Below are 20056 nucleotides of genomic sequence, written 5' to 3'. Positions count from 1 at the left end.
GCCCTCCGGGGACAGAGAAATACCCAGTGTACCTGAATGCAACTCACCTTGAGCTACTACTGAAAAAGGTGTGAGCAAAATCCAAATAAATAAATAAATATGGAGCATACAGACATTTCAGTAAAGGTTAGAGGAAACAGTACCCTCAGTCATACCCCCTTTAATCTATTCACACTAACAACACCCACTCCAACTGCCCACAGCTAGCCATAAACCCACATCCTCCTCTGCAAGACCACAGATATGCAGATAGTCAGTCAATCAAATGTATTACAGTTGCAACACACCATGCACAACACCACATCATGGAGAGAGGAAACAGTAAGCATAGAGTTTCCCTCTAAGATAAGTCCCCCACCCACCCAACACTACCCTCTGATCTGTACAAAAGAAAGTTTACCCACCCCGAGCTAGAGAGCTCTTCTGTTCTTAGTTATAAGATAGGGATAGAACATTATTAGGGGTTTCAGAACTCTATTCCTTCTTTTAGGAGTGACTCTAAAAAGTCTAATCTGGATGAGCTCAGGCATAAAATTCTCTCCCTTTTCACAACCTGTATGCTATGAAGCATTCTATATTTATTTAAGCCATTATTTAGATGAACTTGGGAACATCCACTGCTTAAGCAGCATAAAATCTGTTTTACTGTTTTAGGATCTTGCCAGGTACATGCGGCCTGTATTGGCCACTGTTGGAAAGAGGAAACTGGGCTTGATGGACATAGATAACATAGTAGATGATGGCAGGTAACGACCTGTACAGTCCATTCATTCTGCCCAAAAAGATAACTAATTGCATATGATGTGATACTATATATGCATACTTGATCTTGATTTGTCCTTGCCATTTTCAGGGTACAGACTGTAGAAGTCTTCCCGGCATTAGTCTTATTCTCCAATTACTAAAGCTGTAATCGAAGCCCACTCCAGCCCATCATTATCTCTCCAGCCATGATCAGGGCACAGGCCATAGAAGTCTGCCTGGCACTGGCCTTGCTCTCCAACTACTGAAGGTGACTCTCTCCAGCCATGATCAGGGAACAGGCCATAGAAGTCTGCCTGGCACTGGCCTTGTTCTCCAACTACTGAAGGTGACTCTCTCCAGCCATGATCAGGGAACAGACTGTATAAATCTGCCTGGCACTGCCCTTGCTTCTCAATTACTCTGTTGCCAACCAATCACCCCCAAGCTTGTTTGGTTCCATGCCTTCCACACAGGATTCCTTTGTGTTTATCCATGCATTTTTGAATTCTGTTACTGTTTTCTTTTTTTTTATTTATTTATGAATTTTGCATTTAACACACAAGCAATAACTTGCACAAGTAACATAAGAAAAATTGATTAAGGCATTTCTATAGGAAAAACAATTAAATTCTCTTCTTAGACCACTAAAAGAAGGGAAAGAGGAGGGCCCAGAAAGTTGAGAAGAACGTATTATTCACAAAAATTCAAAATGAAAAAGAACAAAGGCCTGGACGTAAGCTGCGGTTATACTTTACTCTCAATTCTTCCACCTGGGGATCACTGGGCAATTTTCTTTAAATCAACAAAACTCTTAAGCTGTTCCGGATCGTAGAAAGTATACTTAATACCCTTATATTTTAACAAACATTTACAAGGATAGGATAATAGGAAACTAGCTCCTAATAGTTTAGTCTCTTCTCTCAATGCTAGAAATTTTCTACGCTTATCTTGAGTCGTTCTTGTTACATCTGGGTATATCCAAACACGAGCACCTAGGAATTCTTTTAAGGCATTTCTAAAGTATAATTTAAAAATAGAATTAACATCTCTTTCAAAAACAAAAGATACCAACAAAGTAGAACGTGTTTGGACTTCCGTCAAAGTCTGTTCCAAGAATAAAGTCAAATCTTGTAATCCAGTAGATTGTACTACTTGTTTCTCTGATTTTCTCTTTTGCTCCTCTGTTTGCGGTATTGGGAGGTAATATAACTTGTTAATCGGAGGAATCATATCAGAGGAGAAATTGAGAATCTCAGTCAGATATTTTTTAAAAAGTTCAAGAGCACTCAATTCCTGGATCTTTGGAAAATTTACAATTCTCAAGTTAAGTCGTCTATTAAAATTTTCCAGCTGGTCTAATTTATTATGCAAGATAGTTTTGTCCTTGATCAAACTCTCCGTCACATTTTTTAAAGTATTAATATCTCGTTGAAAATCATTTCTTTGAGAGTTTACCTCTTGACGTACTTTTTCAATTGATTCATTGAGGGAGTCAACTTTAACCACCAGGGAAGTTGTTTCAGAGGCAGTTTTAAGAGTAGTTTTATTCAAATGCTGCAACATTGCCCAGATACTACCCAGGGTCACCTCTGTGGGAGTCGAAAGCTCCTGATGTACTTCCACTGCAGCCGTTCCAGGCGAGGCGCCGTCCAAGGAGTAATTCTCGGCGCCACTTTCAGACGTCATTGAGAACTCCGTCTCAATCCTGGACTCTGCAGGGCACGGAGGGGGATTAAGATCGGGTGAGGAAAGAGTGGTTTCGTGCCCCAAGGGAATCGTCGCTTCACCGATCGTTCCCATTGCAGGGCTCCTCAGCTCCTTTTCCCGCGGCGTACTTGCAGTGAAGCTCTCGAGAGTCGTCTGGACTAATCGGGCAGGTCGAACTTCGGACGGCAAATGTTTGACAACCCCCTTTCGCTTGGTATGTGGCATTTTGGAGAATAAGGTAAGAAAAAAGAAATAGTTAAGTATTGAATATATCAAGCTAAAGGAAATCCAGGGAGCCTCGAGGAACTCTAGCAAGCTACGTCCGCCATCTTGGCTCCTCCCCTCTACCAGGGCTCCCTGTTACTGTTTTCATCTCTATCACCTCCCGTGGGAAAGCATTCCAGACATCTACCTCCGTCTCCATGAAAAAGTAAGGAAGTACTTCCTGATGTTATTCCTGAGTCAGGCCCCTGCAATCTAAATTCATGCCTTCCAGTTCCAGGTTTGTTTGTATATTAATACCTTTTAAATATTTAAATGTCTGTCTCATTTCACCCCTGTCTCTCCTTTCCTCCAGGATGTACATCTTCAGGTCGTCAAGTCTCTCCTCATACATCTTGTGGGGCAAACACCATACCATTTTTGTTGCTTTTCTCTGAACCGCTTCAAGTCTTTTTACATCCTTAGCAAGATGCAGCCTCTAAAACTGAACACAATACTCCAAGTGGGGCATCAATACCTCCTTTCTTCTGCTGGTTATATCCCTCTCTATGCAGCCTAGCATTCTTCTGGCATCCTTGTTGCATTGTTTCGTCACTTCGAGATCCTCAGACACCATCACCCCCAAAGTCCCTCTCCTGAGATGAGCTTACCAATCTTTCCCCTCCTATCAGCTACATCTCCTTTGGATTTCTACACCCCAACTGCGTCACTCTGTACTTCTTTGCATTAAATTTTAACTGCCAGATCTTTGACCATTCTTCTAACTTTTGGAGCTCTCTTCTCCCTCATGGTATCCACTCTATTGGCTATCTTTGTATCATCCACAAAAAGTCAAACTTTTCCTTCTAACCCTTTAGCAATGTCTCTCACAAATATGTTATACAGAATTGGCCACAGTACTGACCCCTGAGGCACTCCACTGCTCACCTTCCTTTCCTCTGAACAAACTTCATTTACCACCACCCTGTCGGTCACCAGTTTCCAATCCATTTCACCAATTTGGGTTCTAAATTCAGCCCTCTCAGATTATTCAAGAGTCTTCTGTGAGGAACCATATCAAAGGCTTTGCTGAAATCCAAGTAGATTGCATCTGGCACATGTCCTTTATCCAGTTCTTTGGTCACCCAGTCAAAGAAATCAATCAGATTCATTTGGAAGGATTTTCCTTTGGTAAAGCCATGTTGCCTTGGATCCTGCAACCCACTGGATTCTGGAAAGTTAACTATCTTTCCCTTCATTAGCGACTCCATTATTTTTCCTACCCCTGACAAGAGGCTTACCGGCCTGTAGTTTCCCACTTCTTCCCTGTCTCCACTTTTGTGTAGAGGAACCATATCTGCTCATCTGCAATCCCGCAGAACCACTACAATCTCTAAAGAGCTATTAAATAAATCTTTAAGAGGTTCCACCAGGATTTCTCTGATCTCCCTCAATATCCTGGGATGTATCCCTATCTGGCCCAATAGCTTTCAGATTTTCAAGTTGATTATAAATATTTTCTTCTGTGAATGGTGAAATAGCCACTCCACTCCCAGATATACCTCAGTCTGTCCCAGTATGGCAATGCTTATGTTCTTACGTCTGCACATTTCTCAAACATAAAGCCACTTCTGCTTCCTATTCTATTCTTTGAGGATATCCTGAAAACATGATTATGGGTCCTTGGGGCAGGTACATGAAGGCCTCTCCTAGAACTACTGTGTGAACTTAAGATACGGCCAGACTTGCAATTCTAAGTTCAGTCAAATATTACTAAGAAATTAAAGTGATCAGGGGATGCCTAAGAAAGAGGAGATAGGAAATCCAGTTTTCCCAATACTGATGGTTGAAACAAATGGTTCCAAAACCTCCCACATGCTAAACTTGAAACAAGCAAAGAGTACTAATGGGAAGGTGCCCCTGGTTTGTAGGAGCAGGGGCGTAGCTACGGATGGGCCTGGGTGGGCCTGGGCCCACCCAATTTTGCCTCGGGCCCACCCAGAAACACACATCCATTTCTCACCCTCTCCCACCCCTGCCGCGGCGCTTGCACTTTACTATTGGCGCTGCCTGGCAGCAACTCACAGACATGGCATCCTGCTCCAGGGCCTTCTCTCTGCCATGTCCCTGTGTAAACAGCAGTTGAATCAGTGCGGCGGAGGACAAGCTCCGGAGCAGGACGCCACGTCTACAAAGTATAAGGCAGGGGTGGGAGAGAGGATCGCTGCCAAAACGCCGCCACCGCCAGTATCCATGTAGCGGTAATGATGAAGTAACAACGGTATCTGAGGGCTCGCGGCAATGATGTAGTCTGTGGAAGGCAGCGCGGGACCTCTCAGCCACGTCACACTGATGACTCTGCGGTGTCTCACCCCTAAGACACGGACTTCCTGTTTCTGAGAGGGCAGGAGGGACGGGACTCCCGCCCCTCCCGCCCTCACAGAAACAGGAAATCTGTGTCTTAGGGGTGAGACACCGCAGAGTCATCAGCATGACGTGGCTGGGAGGTCCCACGCTGCCTTCCAAGGACTGCATCGTTGGGTTTAGTGGTGAGGAGCTGTTGGCGGTTGAAGGGGAGAGAGCTGCTGTAGGGGCAGGAAGATTTGAGAGTGCCAGAGAACAAGAAGGGGAAAATTGGGATAAGGAAGGACACCGAGGAGGACTGAAAAATAGAAGACATGCTGGATTGGGGGTGAGGAAAAAGGACACAGAGGAGGACAGAAAATAGAGGAGATGCAGAATTGGGGGTCGGGGATATAGGGAAGGAATGCTGCTCACAAGAGAAGGAATGGGGGGGTGGACACAGGGAGAAACAGGACATAGAGAGGGCATGCTGGTTATGAAGGAAGAATGGTGGAAGATTTTGGATACCCAGAATGAATGCTCACAAGGGTTGCTGGATAAGTGAAGGAATGAGGGAAGGAATGGCGGAGGGGGGAAGAATGGATGCAGGGAAGGGCTGGACACAGAGAGGGGTTGATGGACATGAGTCAAAGAATGGAAGAAGAATCTGAACAAAAGGAAGGACAGGATGCAGGACATGTTGGACATGAGATAAGGAATAGGGGGAGATTATGGCCACAGGGAAGAATAAGAGCAGGGTCACAAAGGTGAGGTGCTTGACATGGGGGAGGATAAGAGCAAAAACACAGAGGGAGGATAATGACATGGACACAGAAGGGAGATGGATGGTGGACATGGAGAGAGAAGAAAGGTCAAATGGACTGAGTATATTAGAAAAAAAGTTAAGAGAAGAGAAGACAGAGGAATGTAGAAACCAGAGACTGGGACAACATGATTAGAAAAATAACATGACCAGACAACAAAGGTAGAAAAAAAATGTTATTTTCTGTTTAATGATTGGAATATGTCATGCATGAGAACTGAGCATGCCTATGGTGCCGAAGCCAGTGTCACTAGCATGGAGCAGTGCCTTTGACTGCTGTGCTTTTCTAAACAGGGGTCTGTGGGCTAGAGATCTTCACCAGCTAAAGTATTTCATTTTTTTAAGTTCATGGTTGGGGGGGGGGGGGGGGGGAAGGGAAGAGGAAAAGCATGCCCACCCAACGTGCCCACTGGCCCACCCAAAAACTGCCTTCTGGCTACGCCACTGTGTAGGAGAGAGGGGAATAGAGATTGTATTCTTCCATTCAGGATCCAGGTGCTGTACTTTCTATTCCCAGTAGTGAAGATGCAGTTTTATCCTCTAGGCCAGGCATACCTTCTTTTTAGCAGGATGGAAGAGCAGTTCCGTTTATCCCAGCCACAGTAGGGATCTAGGATGCAGTCTTTACAACTGTCCTTGTACACATCACACATGTCTAATGGCACTTGGACGACTTCAGCTGTGGAACCCACATACAGTCTTTTCTGGAATGGAAAGCAAAATAAAATATTAAGGACCACGTGTTCCCCAACTGCACATGTTCTTTTAATGTTTGAATCTCAGCAGGAGTTCCTAATGATATGCAAAGCCCAAGACTGAAGCCCAAAACCCTAGATTTGTGTCGAAAGATGGACGTCCTTCTCTTTCGAAAATGAGCCCAATTGTGTTAAGAAGTTGCTCAAGGATGGGAGGGTGGGGTAAGGTAGGGTAGGGGAATATATTTGCTGCTCACATCTATATGTAGAGACATCTCAGAGTTTATGAAGTATTTCCTGTTTTTTAGATGTTTGATTTATTTCACGCATGCATGTGATTGATGGAACTTGCTATCTTATTTTTTTTCTCTAAGCTTTCCTATCTTATATAAGATGTAGTAGATACTCTATACATTGCCTTGATATATGATCTTGTTTTATGTATTTATTTATGTAAGGGCCCTTTTACTAAACTTTAGCACACACTAACGGATATTTAGTGGAAGTTACAAGCTGTGTGTCCTATTTTATACCTATGGGTCATGTGGTACTAGTGCACCCTAAGGCCCCTGTTTACTAGCTAGCACTAAAAATGCTAGCACGCCTTAGTAAACAGGGCCCTACGTTTTAGTCAAACGACCCCTTAGTTTATTAAAAATATTTATTACTCACACAATCCACTGTTCTAGGTGAAAATACATACATATTATGTAACCAAACATAACATTACAAAATACCATATTACAGCAGAATTCTTTCATCAATACTCTTAACAATAACATCATATCAGTGTCTTAAAACGCTTTCTAAAAACACTTTAATTCTTAAGCAATTTAATATTCTCAATGGAGAAGGGTAGATAGTGGGGTTCCCCAGGAGTCTGTGCTGGGACCACTGTTTAACATATTTATAAACGATCTAGAGATGGGAGTAACTAGTGAGGTAATTAAATTTGCTGATGACACAAAGTTATTCAAAATTGTTAAATAGCAAGAGAATTGTGAAAAATTACAAAGGACCTTACAAGACTGGGAGACTGGGCATCTAAATGGCAGATGACGTTTTATGTGAGCAAGTGAAAAGTAATGCATGTGGGAAAGAGGTACCCGAATTATAGCTACATAATGTTGATACGTTAAAACCCTCTGCTAAGTGGGGCGGCGGCTAAGAAAGCAAATAGAATGTTAGGTATTATTAGGAAAGGAATGGAAAACAAAAATGAGGACATTATAATGCCTTTGTATCACTCCATGGTGCGACCGCACCTTCAATATTGTGTTCAGTTGTGGTCACTTCATCTCAAAAAAGATACAGTGGAATTAGAAAAGTTACAGAGAAGGGCAACGAAATTGATAAAGAGAATGAGATGACTTCCCTATGATGAAAGGCTAAAGCCCATTCTTCAGCTTGGAGAAAAGACAGCTGAGAGGAGATATGATAGAGGTCTATAAAATAATGAGTGGAATGGAATGGGTAGACATGAATCACTTGTTTACTCTTTCCAAAAATACTAGGACTAGGGGGCATGAAATGAAGCTACAAAGTAGTAAATTTAAAGTGAATCGGAGAAATTTTTCTTCACTCAAAGTGTAATTAAACTCTGGAATTCATTGCCAGAGAATGTAGTAAAAGTTAGCTTAGTGTGGAGGTTTGGATGGCTTCCTAAAGGAAAAGTCCATAGACCATTATTAAAATGAACTTGGAGAAAATCCACTTCTTAGTTCTAGGACAAGCAGTATAAAATGTATTGTACTTTTTTGGGATCTTGCCAGGTACTTGTGACCTAGATTGGCCACTGTTGGAAACAGGATGTTGGGCTTGATGGACCTCTGGTCTGTCCCAGTATGGCAATAATTATGTACTTATCTCCCAGTTTGTTCCATTCAAATGGACCTGACATGTACAAGATCTTTTACATGTTTCCATCAAGTACTGACAGATGAAGGTAATTGTAATTTCCAATTTTACCTTAATCTTATTTTCTTCTATGCAATTTCAAGTTATGCTATTTTATCTTATATTTTCTGACACGTTCCCTTGGATTCTGTAAAAGTTACCCAAATTTGGACACAGATCCAAGATCCATGGGCAAACTAATTAGTTAATAAGCCGTTAACAATCAATTACTAATGTTAATTGGCACTAATAATGCAGATTGCCTACATGCTATAACACTGTCCACACAAACCCCCCTGTTTACTAAGCCGTGCATTAATGCCAACAATGCCCATTCATTTTGAATGAGCTGTGTTGGCATTGCCATGCGGCAGCCGCCAGCACAGCTAAGTAAACAGAGGGGAAAGTGTCTTGCACACAACCCAAAAGGGGACATGTCCATGGGAGAGACATGGGCGAGTCAGGGGTATTCCAAAACTTTTGGTGCAGTTTTAGACCATACCGGAGTTATGCACCAACTTGAGCACCAGGAATTACACCAGGTTTCAGCAGATGTAAGACTTCATGCCCAAAGTTGGACATGGGAATCCACGATAACCCACTAATTCTATATAAGTTGTCAAAAATTACATGTGCAAATTTGGACGAGCCACAAATTGTGTACACAATTTAACTGAATAACGAGCCAATTAGTGCCAATTACTGGCCTTTTATTGGCAGTAATTAGATTTAATTGACATTTATACATGTATAGGCGCAGGATCGGTGCCTGAATTTTATGCATGCCCATAAAAGGGGGCACAGAAATGGGAGTGTCATAGGAGTTTTAGGGTGGATCAGGAGCAATTATGCACGTAATTATAGAATGCGGGAGCTACATGCGTAAATTTAGGCATGGGCATTTGCACCATGTTTTCATTGGCAGTGCCTAACTTTAAGTGAAGTTTATAGCGCTTATTTTGGTGCCAGTGTTTTTGAAGCCATATATAGAATTTACCCCTAAGCGCTCTTCTCTAAAAGGCACTTAGCCCGGAGCGCCCTTTATAGAATAGAGCTTAGCATGGATTTTTCCTGGGACCTAACTTTGAGTGTCATTTACTGAATCTGGCCTAATGAAATTTTGTGTTGCATTCATGTATAATGAGTAGGCCATGCACAAGCTGTATTAGGTCTATTGTAACATATTCAAGCCAATTCTATAACTGGGCAGTTGCATGTGCCTTGCACGCATAAATACCAAAACAAGTGACACTTGTGTACATATTCTATAAGGTATGAACATAAATTATTATTAGAATGGTTTGCTGCTGTACTTCTATCTTTCCAAACCATTGCTAACACTGTCAAACATGACTTGTCTCACTGTTGTATGCTCCTATGGTTCCATTGGCAACAAAACTGTAGTTAATATTTATGCAGGCCATTTTCTCTGTATACTTTCCATAGCCTAATGGGCCAAATAGATTCAATGACAGGCTGTATATGCCCACACCTGGGTTATCATCTAGTCAGTACTTATTGCAAATTATTCTGAAAGTCAGACACCTACCGGTCAATATTCAGCCTGCAGCAGTCAGCGTATACTGACAGCCACAGGTAGATTTAGCTCCAGATTTTCAATGGTGGGCCATGTCCAGACACTGGCATTGAATATCTGTGCCTAAATGAAGATAATGAAGCTGCCAGAGCTTGTGCAGGTCCCGGCTGAATATTGGTCAGGACCCACATAAGGTGCCCCCTACTTCTCCAAATCCCCTTCTCACCCCCCACAACTCCAATTCCCTCTCCCTCCCACACCACATATAATTAAAGGCTGACCAAGGCCCCTCCTCCCACCCCCACCCCTGTAGGTCCTCCTGGGCCTAATTACAAATACCTGGTGGTCCAGTGAGGTTGAATGGACAGGAGTGATGCCCACTCGCTGCTGCCCATTGCAGATGCTACTGTAAAATGGCTGCTGCAACCTCTAACAGAAGTTTCATGATATTAGCCTCTCCTGCCCAGTTAAATCGCTTTGAATATCAGGTGGCTAAAGTTTATAGGGAAATTGGAGACCGTCAATATAAAATTATTAATAGCAAATGGAGTCTTGTTTTTTTACATGCCTTCCTTCATTTCATCCCTTTCTTCCTGCACTTCCCTAATGCCCTCTTATACACAGTCAGTTCGTCTTCCACCAGCGTATGCAGATGACTTCTTATATGTCACATTAGACATCCAGTCCTTCATATGGCCTCTTCTCCCAATTCATAAATATTCTTTCAAAGGTTCCCCAATGCTGTTTTATTCCCTCACAAAGAAGTCAACTAATTCCCCAAGAATTTGCCACCATCATAAATGGATATGTGGGGGAAATTACTACCACAAAATAATCAAGTGCTATACAATTGGGCAACGTATAGAATTACAATTAATAACCTCACCATTTTAGAGTCAAGTGTCATGGACTGGATAGGAGCCTGGTTCTTAAAGGGAGGGATTTCCAAGATGTTCAGAGCCCCACGATCCTGTTCCACCACTTTATGGATCATTCCTTTATCTGCACAGTAATTCAACAGAACACAGAGTCAATAGGGGTAAGTCCCTCAAGGGCACAAAGAGCAGAGTTAATACTATAAACCACTCTGTGAAAAGAAAACTGTAGGGTTTGGCTTTAAGGGGGCAGTTCTATAACTGGGCACCTGGAAGGAGCCTATTCTATAAAGTAATGTAGACACCTACTTCCTTTTACAAAATACTAGTGTAACAGCAAAAATAAACATCTAGAATTTATGCACAAGCACCGACACCAGAGACCTTGCATGCCATCCACCCACCACTCATACTTTGCCTATGTGTAAACCTACTGTAAAATATGCACTATGGGCCAAATTCTATAAACGGCGCCTTAAAAATCAGTGCTGAAAAACCATGTGGTTAGCATGATTCTGTCAACTATGCCTAAAATTACATGTACTTTATAGAATATATGCACGTGCCATTCTTACAACTAAAATATAGGCGCATCCATTTAGGCCACCTAAAACCAGGCATAAATATCTGCACCTAAGTTACGCACAGATTGGGTGTATTCCATAATAGTGCGCCTTTGTATCGCTCCATGGTGCGACAGCACCTCAAATATTGTGTTCAATTCTGGTCGCCGCATCTCAAAAAAGATATAGTGGCATTAGAAAAGGTACAGAGAAGGACGACAAAAATGATAAAGGGGATGGGACAACTTCCCTATGAGGAAAGGCTAAAGCGGCTAGGGCTCTTCAGCTTGGAGAAAAGGCGGCTGGGGGGAGATATGATAGAGGTCTATAAAATAATGAGTGGCGTTTAACGAGTAGATGTGAAGCGTCTGTTTACGCTTTCAAAAAATACTAGGACTAGGGGGCATGCGATGAAGCTACAATGTAGTAAATTTAAAACAAATCGGAGAAACTTTTTCTTCACTCAACATGTAATTCAACTCTGGAATTCGTTGCCAGAGAATGTGGTAAAGGCATTTAGCTTAGCAGAGTTTTAAAAAGGTTTGGATGGCTTCCTAAAGGAAAAGTCCATATACCATTATTAAATGGACTTGGGGAAAATCCACTATTTCTGGGATAAGCAGTATAAAATATTTTGTACTTTTGGGGGGATCTTGCCGGGTATTTGTGACCTGGATTGGCCACTGTTGGAAACAGGATGCTGGGATTGATGGACCTTTGGTCTGTCTCAGTATGGCAAGACTTATGTACATACTTTATGGAATTGCCCTGTATGTGGCTATCTGCGATCTCCATCTTAGGTTTGAAAGCCAGGACTGGAAACCATTACATTTTTAATGTCAGTGGCTAGTAAAGACATGCAAGATCATATTCTGACCAATCTATTGCAAATATAACTGCCTAAAGAACCTCCCTCAATTAGCTTCATGGAAAAGGAAGGTTAATCTTCAGGTAGGGAAATCTGGAGGAGGGGGAGTCTCCAGATGAATTCTGATACAGCTATAGGGGAGGAATGTTCAAAGGAATTTGGGAAAAGGATATAGAGAGGTGAAATTGGGGGATTAGGGGTAGTGCCTTCCATTTCCTCCAAACCACCATACCTTTCTATACCTTTTCATTTCTGAATAGTCACATTGGTGGTGATAGGGGTAGTGGGTGGGGGGGAGAGAAAAGACAGGAGAAGCATATCTTCAGGTATTCTGGGGGTGACAAAATAAATTCTAAGCTCATAATTCAAGACGACCCATTATCCAACCAAGTGAAAATACTGTCTCTGTTTGAATGGTAGCTTTTAAGTAGACTATCAAGTCACAGAACCTGAACAGAGCTACCTACAGCTACAGGGAGCATAGAAAACAGCTGTCCAAAATCACTGGGAGTGCTAACCCCAACTCAAATTACCCCTCCCTGAAGGAATTTCCTCAATATTGAGGGATGATTAAGCACCTAAACAGCTGGCACCTATAGCTGATAGGATCCATTTTGTACAAAGAATAGTGCTACCATTTTTCAGAACATCCTTCTCGGGATATTGGTGGTTTTGTTAAGACACTCAAGGGTCAATATTGAGCTGTTGGAATTGAGTGTTTTGCTCACCACTAATGGCATTATTCCTGGATATTCAAAGTCAGGACCTGTGATTTTTAAGCCAGCTAACACATAGCTGCTTAAGTCGATATTCAGCACTTAAGAAGCCATGGGGTAGCGTATAAAGACAGGACAGACTTTTATGCAGTCCTATGTAGGCACTAACCCTGGCTCTTTAAGTGCTCAATATCAGAACTTAAATGACCAAATGCTGACTTGAGCCCCGGAATGCCCCCAAGATAGCAGGCTCTGTATCCAGCAAAAACTGCAATATTCAGCAGCATTTAGGGGCCCTTTTACTAAGCCATTTAGGCACCTATGCATGTCCAATGCACGTCAATTTGGAATTACCACCTGGCTACCCCGTGGCCTGGGCGGTAATTTCATTTTTTACGCGCGTCCACTACGTGTGACGGAAAGTAATTTTTATTTTCTGGCGCACGGCACTAACCGGGTGGTAAAAAGCATTCTACATGTGTAGACCATAACTGCCCAGTTAACACATGTGACCTTACCATTAAGTAAATGGGTGGCGGTAAGGTCTCAGACCCAAAATGGACGTGGGCCAATTTTCATTTTGCCGCACATCCATTTTTGGACAAAATTTTTAAAAGGCATTTTTTACAGGTGCACAGAAAAATGGATCTGCGCGCACCCAAAACATGTGCTTACACTAGCGCAGGCCATTTTTCGGCGCACCTTAGTAAAAGGACCCCTTAGTCAGATAACTGTAGCTAAATATTAGCGGCTAACCCTGACCAAATGATTTACCTGGTCAGCGGCCAGCTAAACCATTTTAAATGTCAGCCCCCTCACTCTTCTGAGAATGAAAAAGCTATTGTTCCAAGTAACCAGAGCCCAGTGGCGTAGCAAGGGGGGCTGCCACCCGGGGTGGGGCGGTTCGCCATTGCACCCCCCCCAGGTGCAACACGATGACACCCCCCTCGGCGCATCGACACCCCCTCCCGACCCAGTGCCTACCCTCCTCCGTCCAAACAGCTCCCTACCTTTAAAAAAAATATCGGAATCCGAGGCGAGGCGCAGCACCTCGCGCCTGCATGTAAAAGAAATGTGGACCGTCTCATCAAACCTTCTCTCGCTCTGTCTGTCCCGCCCTCCGCTGACACAACTTCCTATTTCCGCAAGGGCGGGACAGACAGAGCGAGAGAAGGTTTGATGAGACGGTCCACATTTCTTTTACATGCAGGCGCGAAGTGCTGCACCTCGCCTCGGATTCCGATATTTTTTTAAAGGTAGGGAGCTGGTTGGACGGAGGAGGGTAGGCACTGGGTCGGGGGGGGGAGTGTCGATGCGCCGAGGGGGGGGGGGGGTCATCGTGCTGCACCCGGGGAGGGAGCTGGCAGGAAGCACCCCTCTGAGCTGACACCCGGGGTGGACCACCCCTCCCGCCCCCCCACTTGCAACGCCACTGCCAGAGCCCTCTCTGTGGTAAGTATAAAATTGTTCTTTAGCTGGGGGAAAAGATAGGGACTTTGTGTGGATAACTATGCTCAGAGATTTTCCCTCTTAACAATCTTAACAGCAGTTTAAACAGGTGAAAGGTCATTTAGCCATGCCAATGACAGAAGAAAAAACTGCAACCTTGTACCTCTCAAGGCCTTCATGCTTACCCCTGAGTTGAGAAACCACACTGCAAAGCCTTCTCAAAAGGTGTTAGATTTATTAAAGATGTGGGTAGCACTGGCGAGAGACCACACAATTGTTTTCCCACTATGGTTTTTGCAACTACATTCAAAGCAGTTTACATGGTATATACAGGTACATAAGTAAGTACATAAGTATTGTCATACTAGGACAGACCAAAGGTCCATCAGACCCAGCATCCTGTTTCCAACAGTGGCCAATCCAGGTCACAAATACCTGGCAAGATCCCAAAAACGTTCAATACATGTTATGCTGCTTACCCCAAAAATAAACAGTGGATTTTCCCCAAGTCATTTTAATAATGGTCTAAAGGTACTTTAGTCATAGAGAAGAAAAGGGTGAATAATTATGACCTGGAGGTGGTGGGGGGGGGGGGGGGGGGGGGGGGGGAGAGTGGAGGGGTGTTGCTAGCTGGCTGGTACAGATCTCCATTGCTGCAATGAACCTGCATAGATCTTAAGAGCAGTACTCATAGGCTGCTGAAGTCCTCCATGAACAATTCCCAGGCTTTAAAGGTATTTCAATAAGAAACCCAGACATCTTCTTTCCTCCTTGCAAAACTCCCTTTTAAAATGTATTTGGCAATCAAGGTGACTATCGGCCTTATTTTCGAAAGTGATGGGCGCCCATATTTCGACCCAAATCAGGAGATGGGTGCCCATCTCGCAAAGACGCCCAAATCGGTATAATCGAAAGCTGATTTTTGGCGTCTTCAACTGCACTCCGTCACGGGAATGAACAAAGTTGGCAGGGGCGTGTCCGAGGCATGGTGAAGGCGGGACTGGGGCGTGTTTATCGGCCGAGGAGAGATGGGCACCCTCAGGCCGATAATCGAAAAAAGAAAGGCATTTTTACCGCAAATTTGGGTCACTTTTTTTTCACGAACAAGTCCCAAAAAAGTGCCCTAAATGACCAGATGACCACCGGAGGGAATCGGGGATCACCACCCCTGACTCCCCTAGTGGTCACTAACCCCCCCCCCCCCCCCAAAAAAAAACAACTTTAACAACTTTTTTTTCCAGCCTGTATGCCAGCCTCAAATGCCATACCCAGCTCCATCACAGCAGTATGCAGGTCCCTGGAGCAGTTGTTAGTGGGTGCAGTGGACTTCACCCAGGTGGACCCAGGCCCATCCCCCTCTACCTGTTACACTTGTGGTGGTAAATGGGAGCGCTCCAAACCTCCCCCAAAACCCACTGTACCCACAACTAGGTGCCCCCCTTCAGCCACAAGTGCTATGGTAATGGTGTAGAGTTGTGGGCAGTGGGTTTTGGGGGGGAGATTTGGGGGACTCAGCACCCAAGGGAAGGAAGCTATGGACTTGGGAGGTATTTAACTTTTTTTTTAATTTGTTACAAGTGCCCCCTAGGGTGCCCGGTTGATGTCCTGGCACGTGAGGGGGACCAGTGCACTACGAATCCTGGCCCCTCCCACAACCAAATGCCTTGGATTTGTTCGTTTTTGAGCTGGGCGCCTTCGGTTTCCATTATCGCTGAAAAACGAAACCGCCCAGCTCAAATCCACACAAATCCGATGCATATGCCCGGCACAAACCGTATTATCGAAAAAAAAAAGATGGGCGCCCATTTTTTTTTCGAAACTACAGTGTCCTGCCCCTTCATGTACCCGTTCTCGGACATAGACGCCCATGGAGATGGGCGTTTGTGTTCGATTATGCCCCTCTATGTGAAAATTAAGCTTCTCATATCTGCCAATGTTATTGATAAACAGATAAATTTTCAGTAAGGTGCCTTACTACAAAGTTACGCACATTCTGATAAGCCTGCACAGGACAAGGCAAATTTTGAGCACAAATGACCCCAGATACTGGTATTTCAAAATCAAATTCTTATGCAAGTAAATGTGAAGCAAAATGAAGGTGGAAAATTCAGGAATGTTAGTGGCATGTCATTGGCACATCATCTACATGTAGTTTTTGGAAATGTAAGGTTGGCAGAGACGATGAACAGGGCATTATCTCACTTTCCGAAAGCATATAAAAAAGATTTTGTTTTTCAAGAATTTGGTACCAAATTCAGTAATAAAGGGAAAGGGAACTTGATATATGGCCTTTCTGAGGTTTTTGCACCTACATTCAAAGCAGTTTACATAATTCAGGTGCTTATTTTGTATCAGGGGCAATGGAGGGTTAAGTGACTTGCCCAGAGTCACAAGGAGCTGCAGTGGGAATTGAACTCGGTTCCCCAGGATCAAAGTCCACTGAACTAACCACTAGGCTACTCCTCCACTCCATTTCCCTGTCCTCTGCACTGTTGTACACTGATGAAGCATGCATAACAAGGGATTGTAAACTGTCAGTTTAGCAGATAAGAGCAGGCAGCCCCAGAGTCACCACTCAAGGGCACTTGAAAGGTCTTACTACTACAAAAAGACTTTTGGAGAGGTATGCTGAAAAAGGTTTCAGATACTGTCATAATGCATGTGGCATAAACAGTTATAAAAATAGAGCCCTGTATGTCATCAGAAATAGTCACTAGCTGGTGGGAGCCCAATAATGATAAGTGAAGAGGTGCACTTCAGATATAATAAATGCAGCTTTGCAGATCTTCAGTGATGTGACTCAAATTTATGAGGTCTGTAAAGGTGTGGGAGGATGGGGGGCTTCTCGACTCAGAGTGGAACAAAGGCTGAAGACTGTTTTGAAAGTTAAAAAGCTGTTGCAGGCTTATTTGTATCACCCTGCAGTTGTGTGTATTGAGTTTCCATCTGTGGAAAGCAGTGGGCAAAACCGAAAGGCGCTATTATAAGGGCAAAAGGGAAGTACATAAAGGAAAAGGAGGCCGCTTTGGTACTCAAAATAAGTAGCTGAAAAGGAAAGGAAAAAGAGATTAGCCTTTATAAACTACAATAGATCGCAGAAAGAGTTAGACAGGCAACAATATCTGGAAAAACGAAAAGAAGCTGGTAGAGTCAGGAAAGCAAAGATGCAAACGGAAGAAAAAATAGCCAATATGGTAAAATGGGGAGGGAGAAGACATCTTTTTTAGATATGTTAGTGATAGGAGGAAGTGCAAAAGTGGCACTGAGAGACTCAAAGGTGAAGGGGATGAATATGTAGAAGCTACTAAGGCACAATTACTTAACAAATATTTCTGTTCTATGTTCAAAGCAGAAGGGCTGGGAGAAGGGCCACAGAAGACAAACACAAATAGGAATTGAGGGGTGGTAGCCCTGAACGATTTTCAGAGGAATGTGTTCATGAGGAGCTGGTTAATCTAAAGGTGGACAAAGCGATGGGGCTGGATAGCATACATCCGAGGATACTGAAGGAACTTAGGGAAGTTCTAGCAGCTCTGCTGGCTGACACTTTCAATGTTTCTCTAGAATCGGGAGTGGTCCCAGAGGACTGGAGAAGAGCACATGTGGTCCCTCTCCACAAAAGTGAAAGTAAGGAAGAGGTTGGGAACTACAGGCAGGTAAGTCTGATTTCTGCGGTAAGTAAATTAATGAAAACGCTTTTAAAACAGAGAACAGTAAAATTTTTGGAATCCAATGGATTTCAGGACCCAGGCAACATGGTTTCACTAGAGGTAGATCTGGTCAGACAAATCTGATTAATTTCTTTCACTGGGTGACCAGAGAGTTGGATCGAGGGAGAGCACTAGATGTGGTGTACTTAAATTTTAGCAAGGCCTTTGACGTAGTTCCACATAGAAAACTAATTAATAAACTGAGTGCCCTCGGTATGTGCCTGAAAATGGCTGACTGGGTTAGGAACTGGTTGAGTAGAAGGCGGCAGAGGGTACTGGTAAGTGGAGCTCATCTGAAGAAAAGGATTTTATCAGTGCAGTGGTGTGCCACAAGGTTCGGTTCATGGACCAGTTCTTTTAACATTTTTGTAAATGATATTGTTGAAGGGCTCTCTGGTAAGGTTTGCCTGTTTGCAGATGATACCAAAATCTACAATAGGGCAGACACGCTTTATGGTGTGGATAACATGAGGAAGGACTTAGCAAAGCTAGAGGAATGGTCTAGAATTTGACAGGTACGATTTAATGCTAAGAACTGCAGAGTCATGCATTTGGACTGCAAAAAGCCAAGGGAATGCTACAGTTTAGGGGGTGAAGAACTTTTGTGAAAGAGGAGCGTAAATTGAGTGTGACTGTATGTGATGATCTTAAGGTGGCCAAGCAGGTAGAAAAGGCAATGGTAAAAGCTAGAAGCGCATAGGGAGAGGAATGGCCAGTAGGAAAAAGGAGGTGATGATGTCCCTGTATAAGACTCTGGTGAGATCTCATTTAGAATATTGTGTACAATTCTGGAGACTGCACCTTCAAAAAGATTTGAACAGGAAAGAGTCGGTCCAGAAGGCAACTACTAAAATGGTCAGTGGTCTTCGACATAAAGCATATGAGGACAGACTTAAAAATCTCAATATGTATACTTTGGAAGAAAGGCGGGAGAGGGGAGATATGATAGAGACATTTAAATACCTATGCGGCATTAATGCACAAGAGGCAAGTCTCTTTCAAATGAAAGGAAGCTCTAGAATGAGGGGATACAGGATGAAGGTGAAAGTGGATGGACTCAGCAGTAACCTGAGGAAATACTTATTCAAAGCATGGGTGGTGAATTTGTGGAAAGGCCTCCCGGTGGAAGTGGTGGAGACAAAAACAGTATCTGAATTCAAGAGAACTTGGGACAAGTACATCAGATCTCTAAGGGAGTAATAGGGAGAGTAGATGGCATGGGTGGGCAAACTGGATAGGCCATATGGTCTTTATCTGCCTACATTTTTCTGTTTCTCTGTTTCTGTTGCTGCCCACCATATGGGCAATGACAATGTGAGATTTTGTTTCCTAACATACATTTCGCTTCCTGTTGTGCCACTCTGCTCTGCCTCACATTTGCATACACTTTGGAAGCAATACTACCTGTGGATTTCATGCTACTTGTTAAACTTTCCCTTGTGGACCACAATGGTGCATAGACCACACCATTATCCTCTGCTCCACTCTCAACATCTTGATATCAGCATTTTCATGCTTCTGACTAATATCACAATGCCGTTGTGACATCATCATGTCTTACCATTCATCCTAACATTACAAGAGGAGAGGTGCTGGATATGCAGGGGATGACTGAAGGGAAAGGAGAAAGATATGGACCTGCAAGGAGGGCTGGAGCAAAGAGAGAAAGGTGCTGGACCTATGGGAGGGGTTAGAGGGACAAGGGGATAAAGGAAGGGGGGGGGTCAAATGCTGAATCCACAGTGGGAGAAAGAATCAGATGCATATAAGAAAGGAAAGAGAGAAGAAGAGAAGCTGGTTGGGGTGGGATCAGAGAGGAGAGGAACACATTGGTGTGGAGGAGGGAGAAAGGGGACATAGGAAGGTGTACAAATACAGAAGGGAGATGATGAGCATTAGGTGGGAGCATGGGGATAGGGACACAAATGT

The 20056-nt window shown here is 43.5% G+C and overlaps 1 protein-coding gene across 1 annotated transcript in view; it reads right to left on the bottom strand.

Moving 5' to 3' along the window:
* SEMA7A (semaphorin 7A (John Milton Hagen blood group)) overlaps window positions 1-20056 on the bottom strand; it is a 162533-nt gene that overhangs the window by 8735 nt on the left and 133742 nt on the right. The window contains exons 12-13 of the mRNA XM_030187003.1: window positions 10833-10948; window positions 6374-6522 (exon numbers count right to left, since the gene is read on the bottom strand). Coding sequence (XP_030042863.1) covers window positions 6374-6522; window positions 10833-10948 — 265 coding nt within the window. The remainder of the gene's footprint in view (window positions 1-6373; window positions 6523-10832; window positions 10949-20056) is intronic.

This window comes from Microcaecilia unicolor, chromosome 1 (genome assembly GCF_901765095.1).
Source record: "Microcaecilia unicolor chromosome 1, aMicUni1.1, whole genome shotgun sequence".
Classification (NCBI taxonomy): Eukaryota; Metazoa; Chordata; class Amphibia; order Gymnophiona; family Siphonopidae; genus Microcaecilia; species Microcaecilia unicolor.
This window is presented reverse-complemented; position numbering and strand designations above follow the sequence as displayed.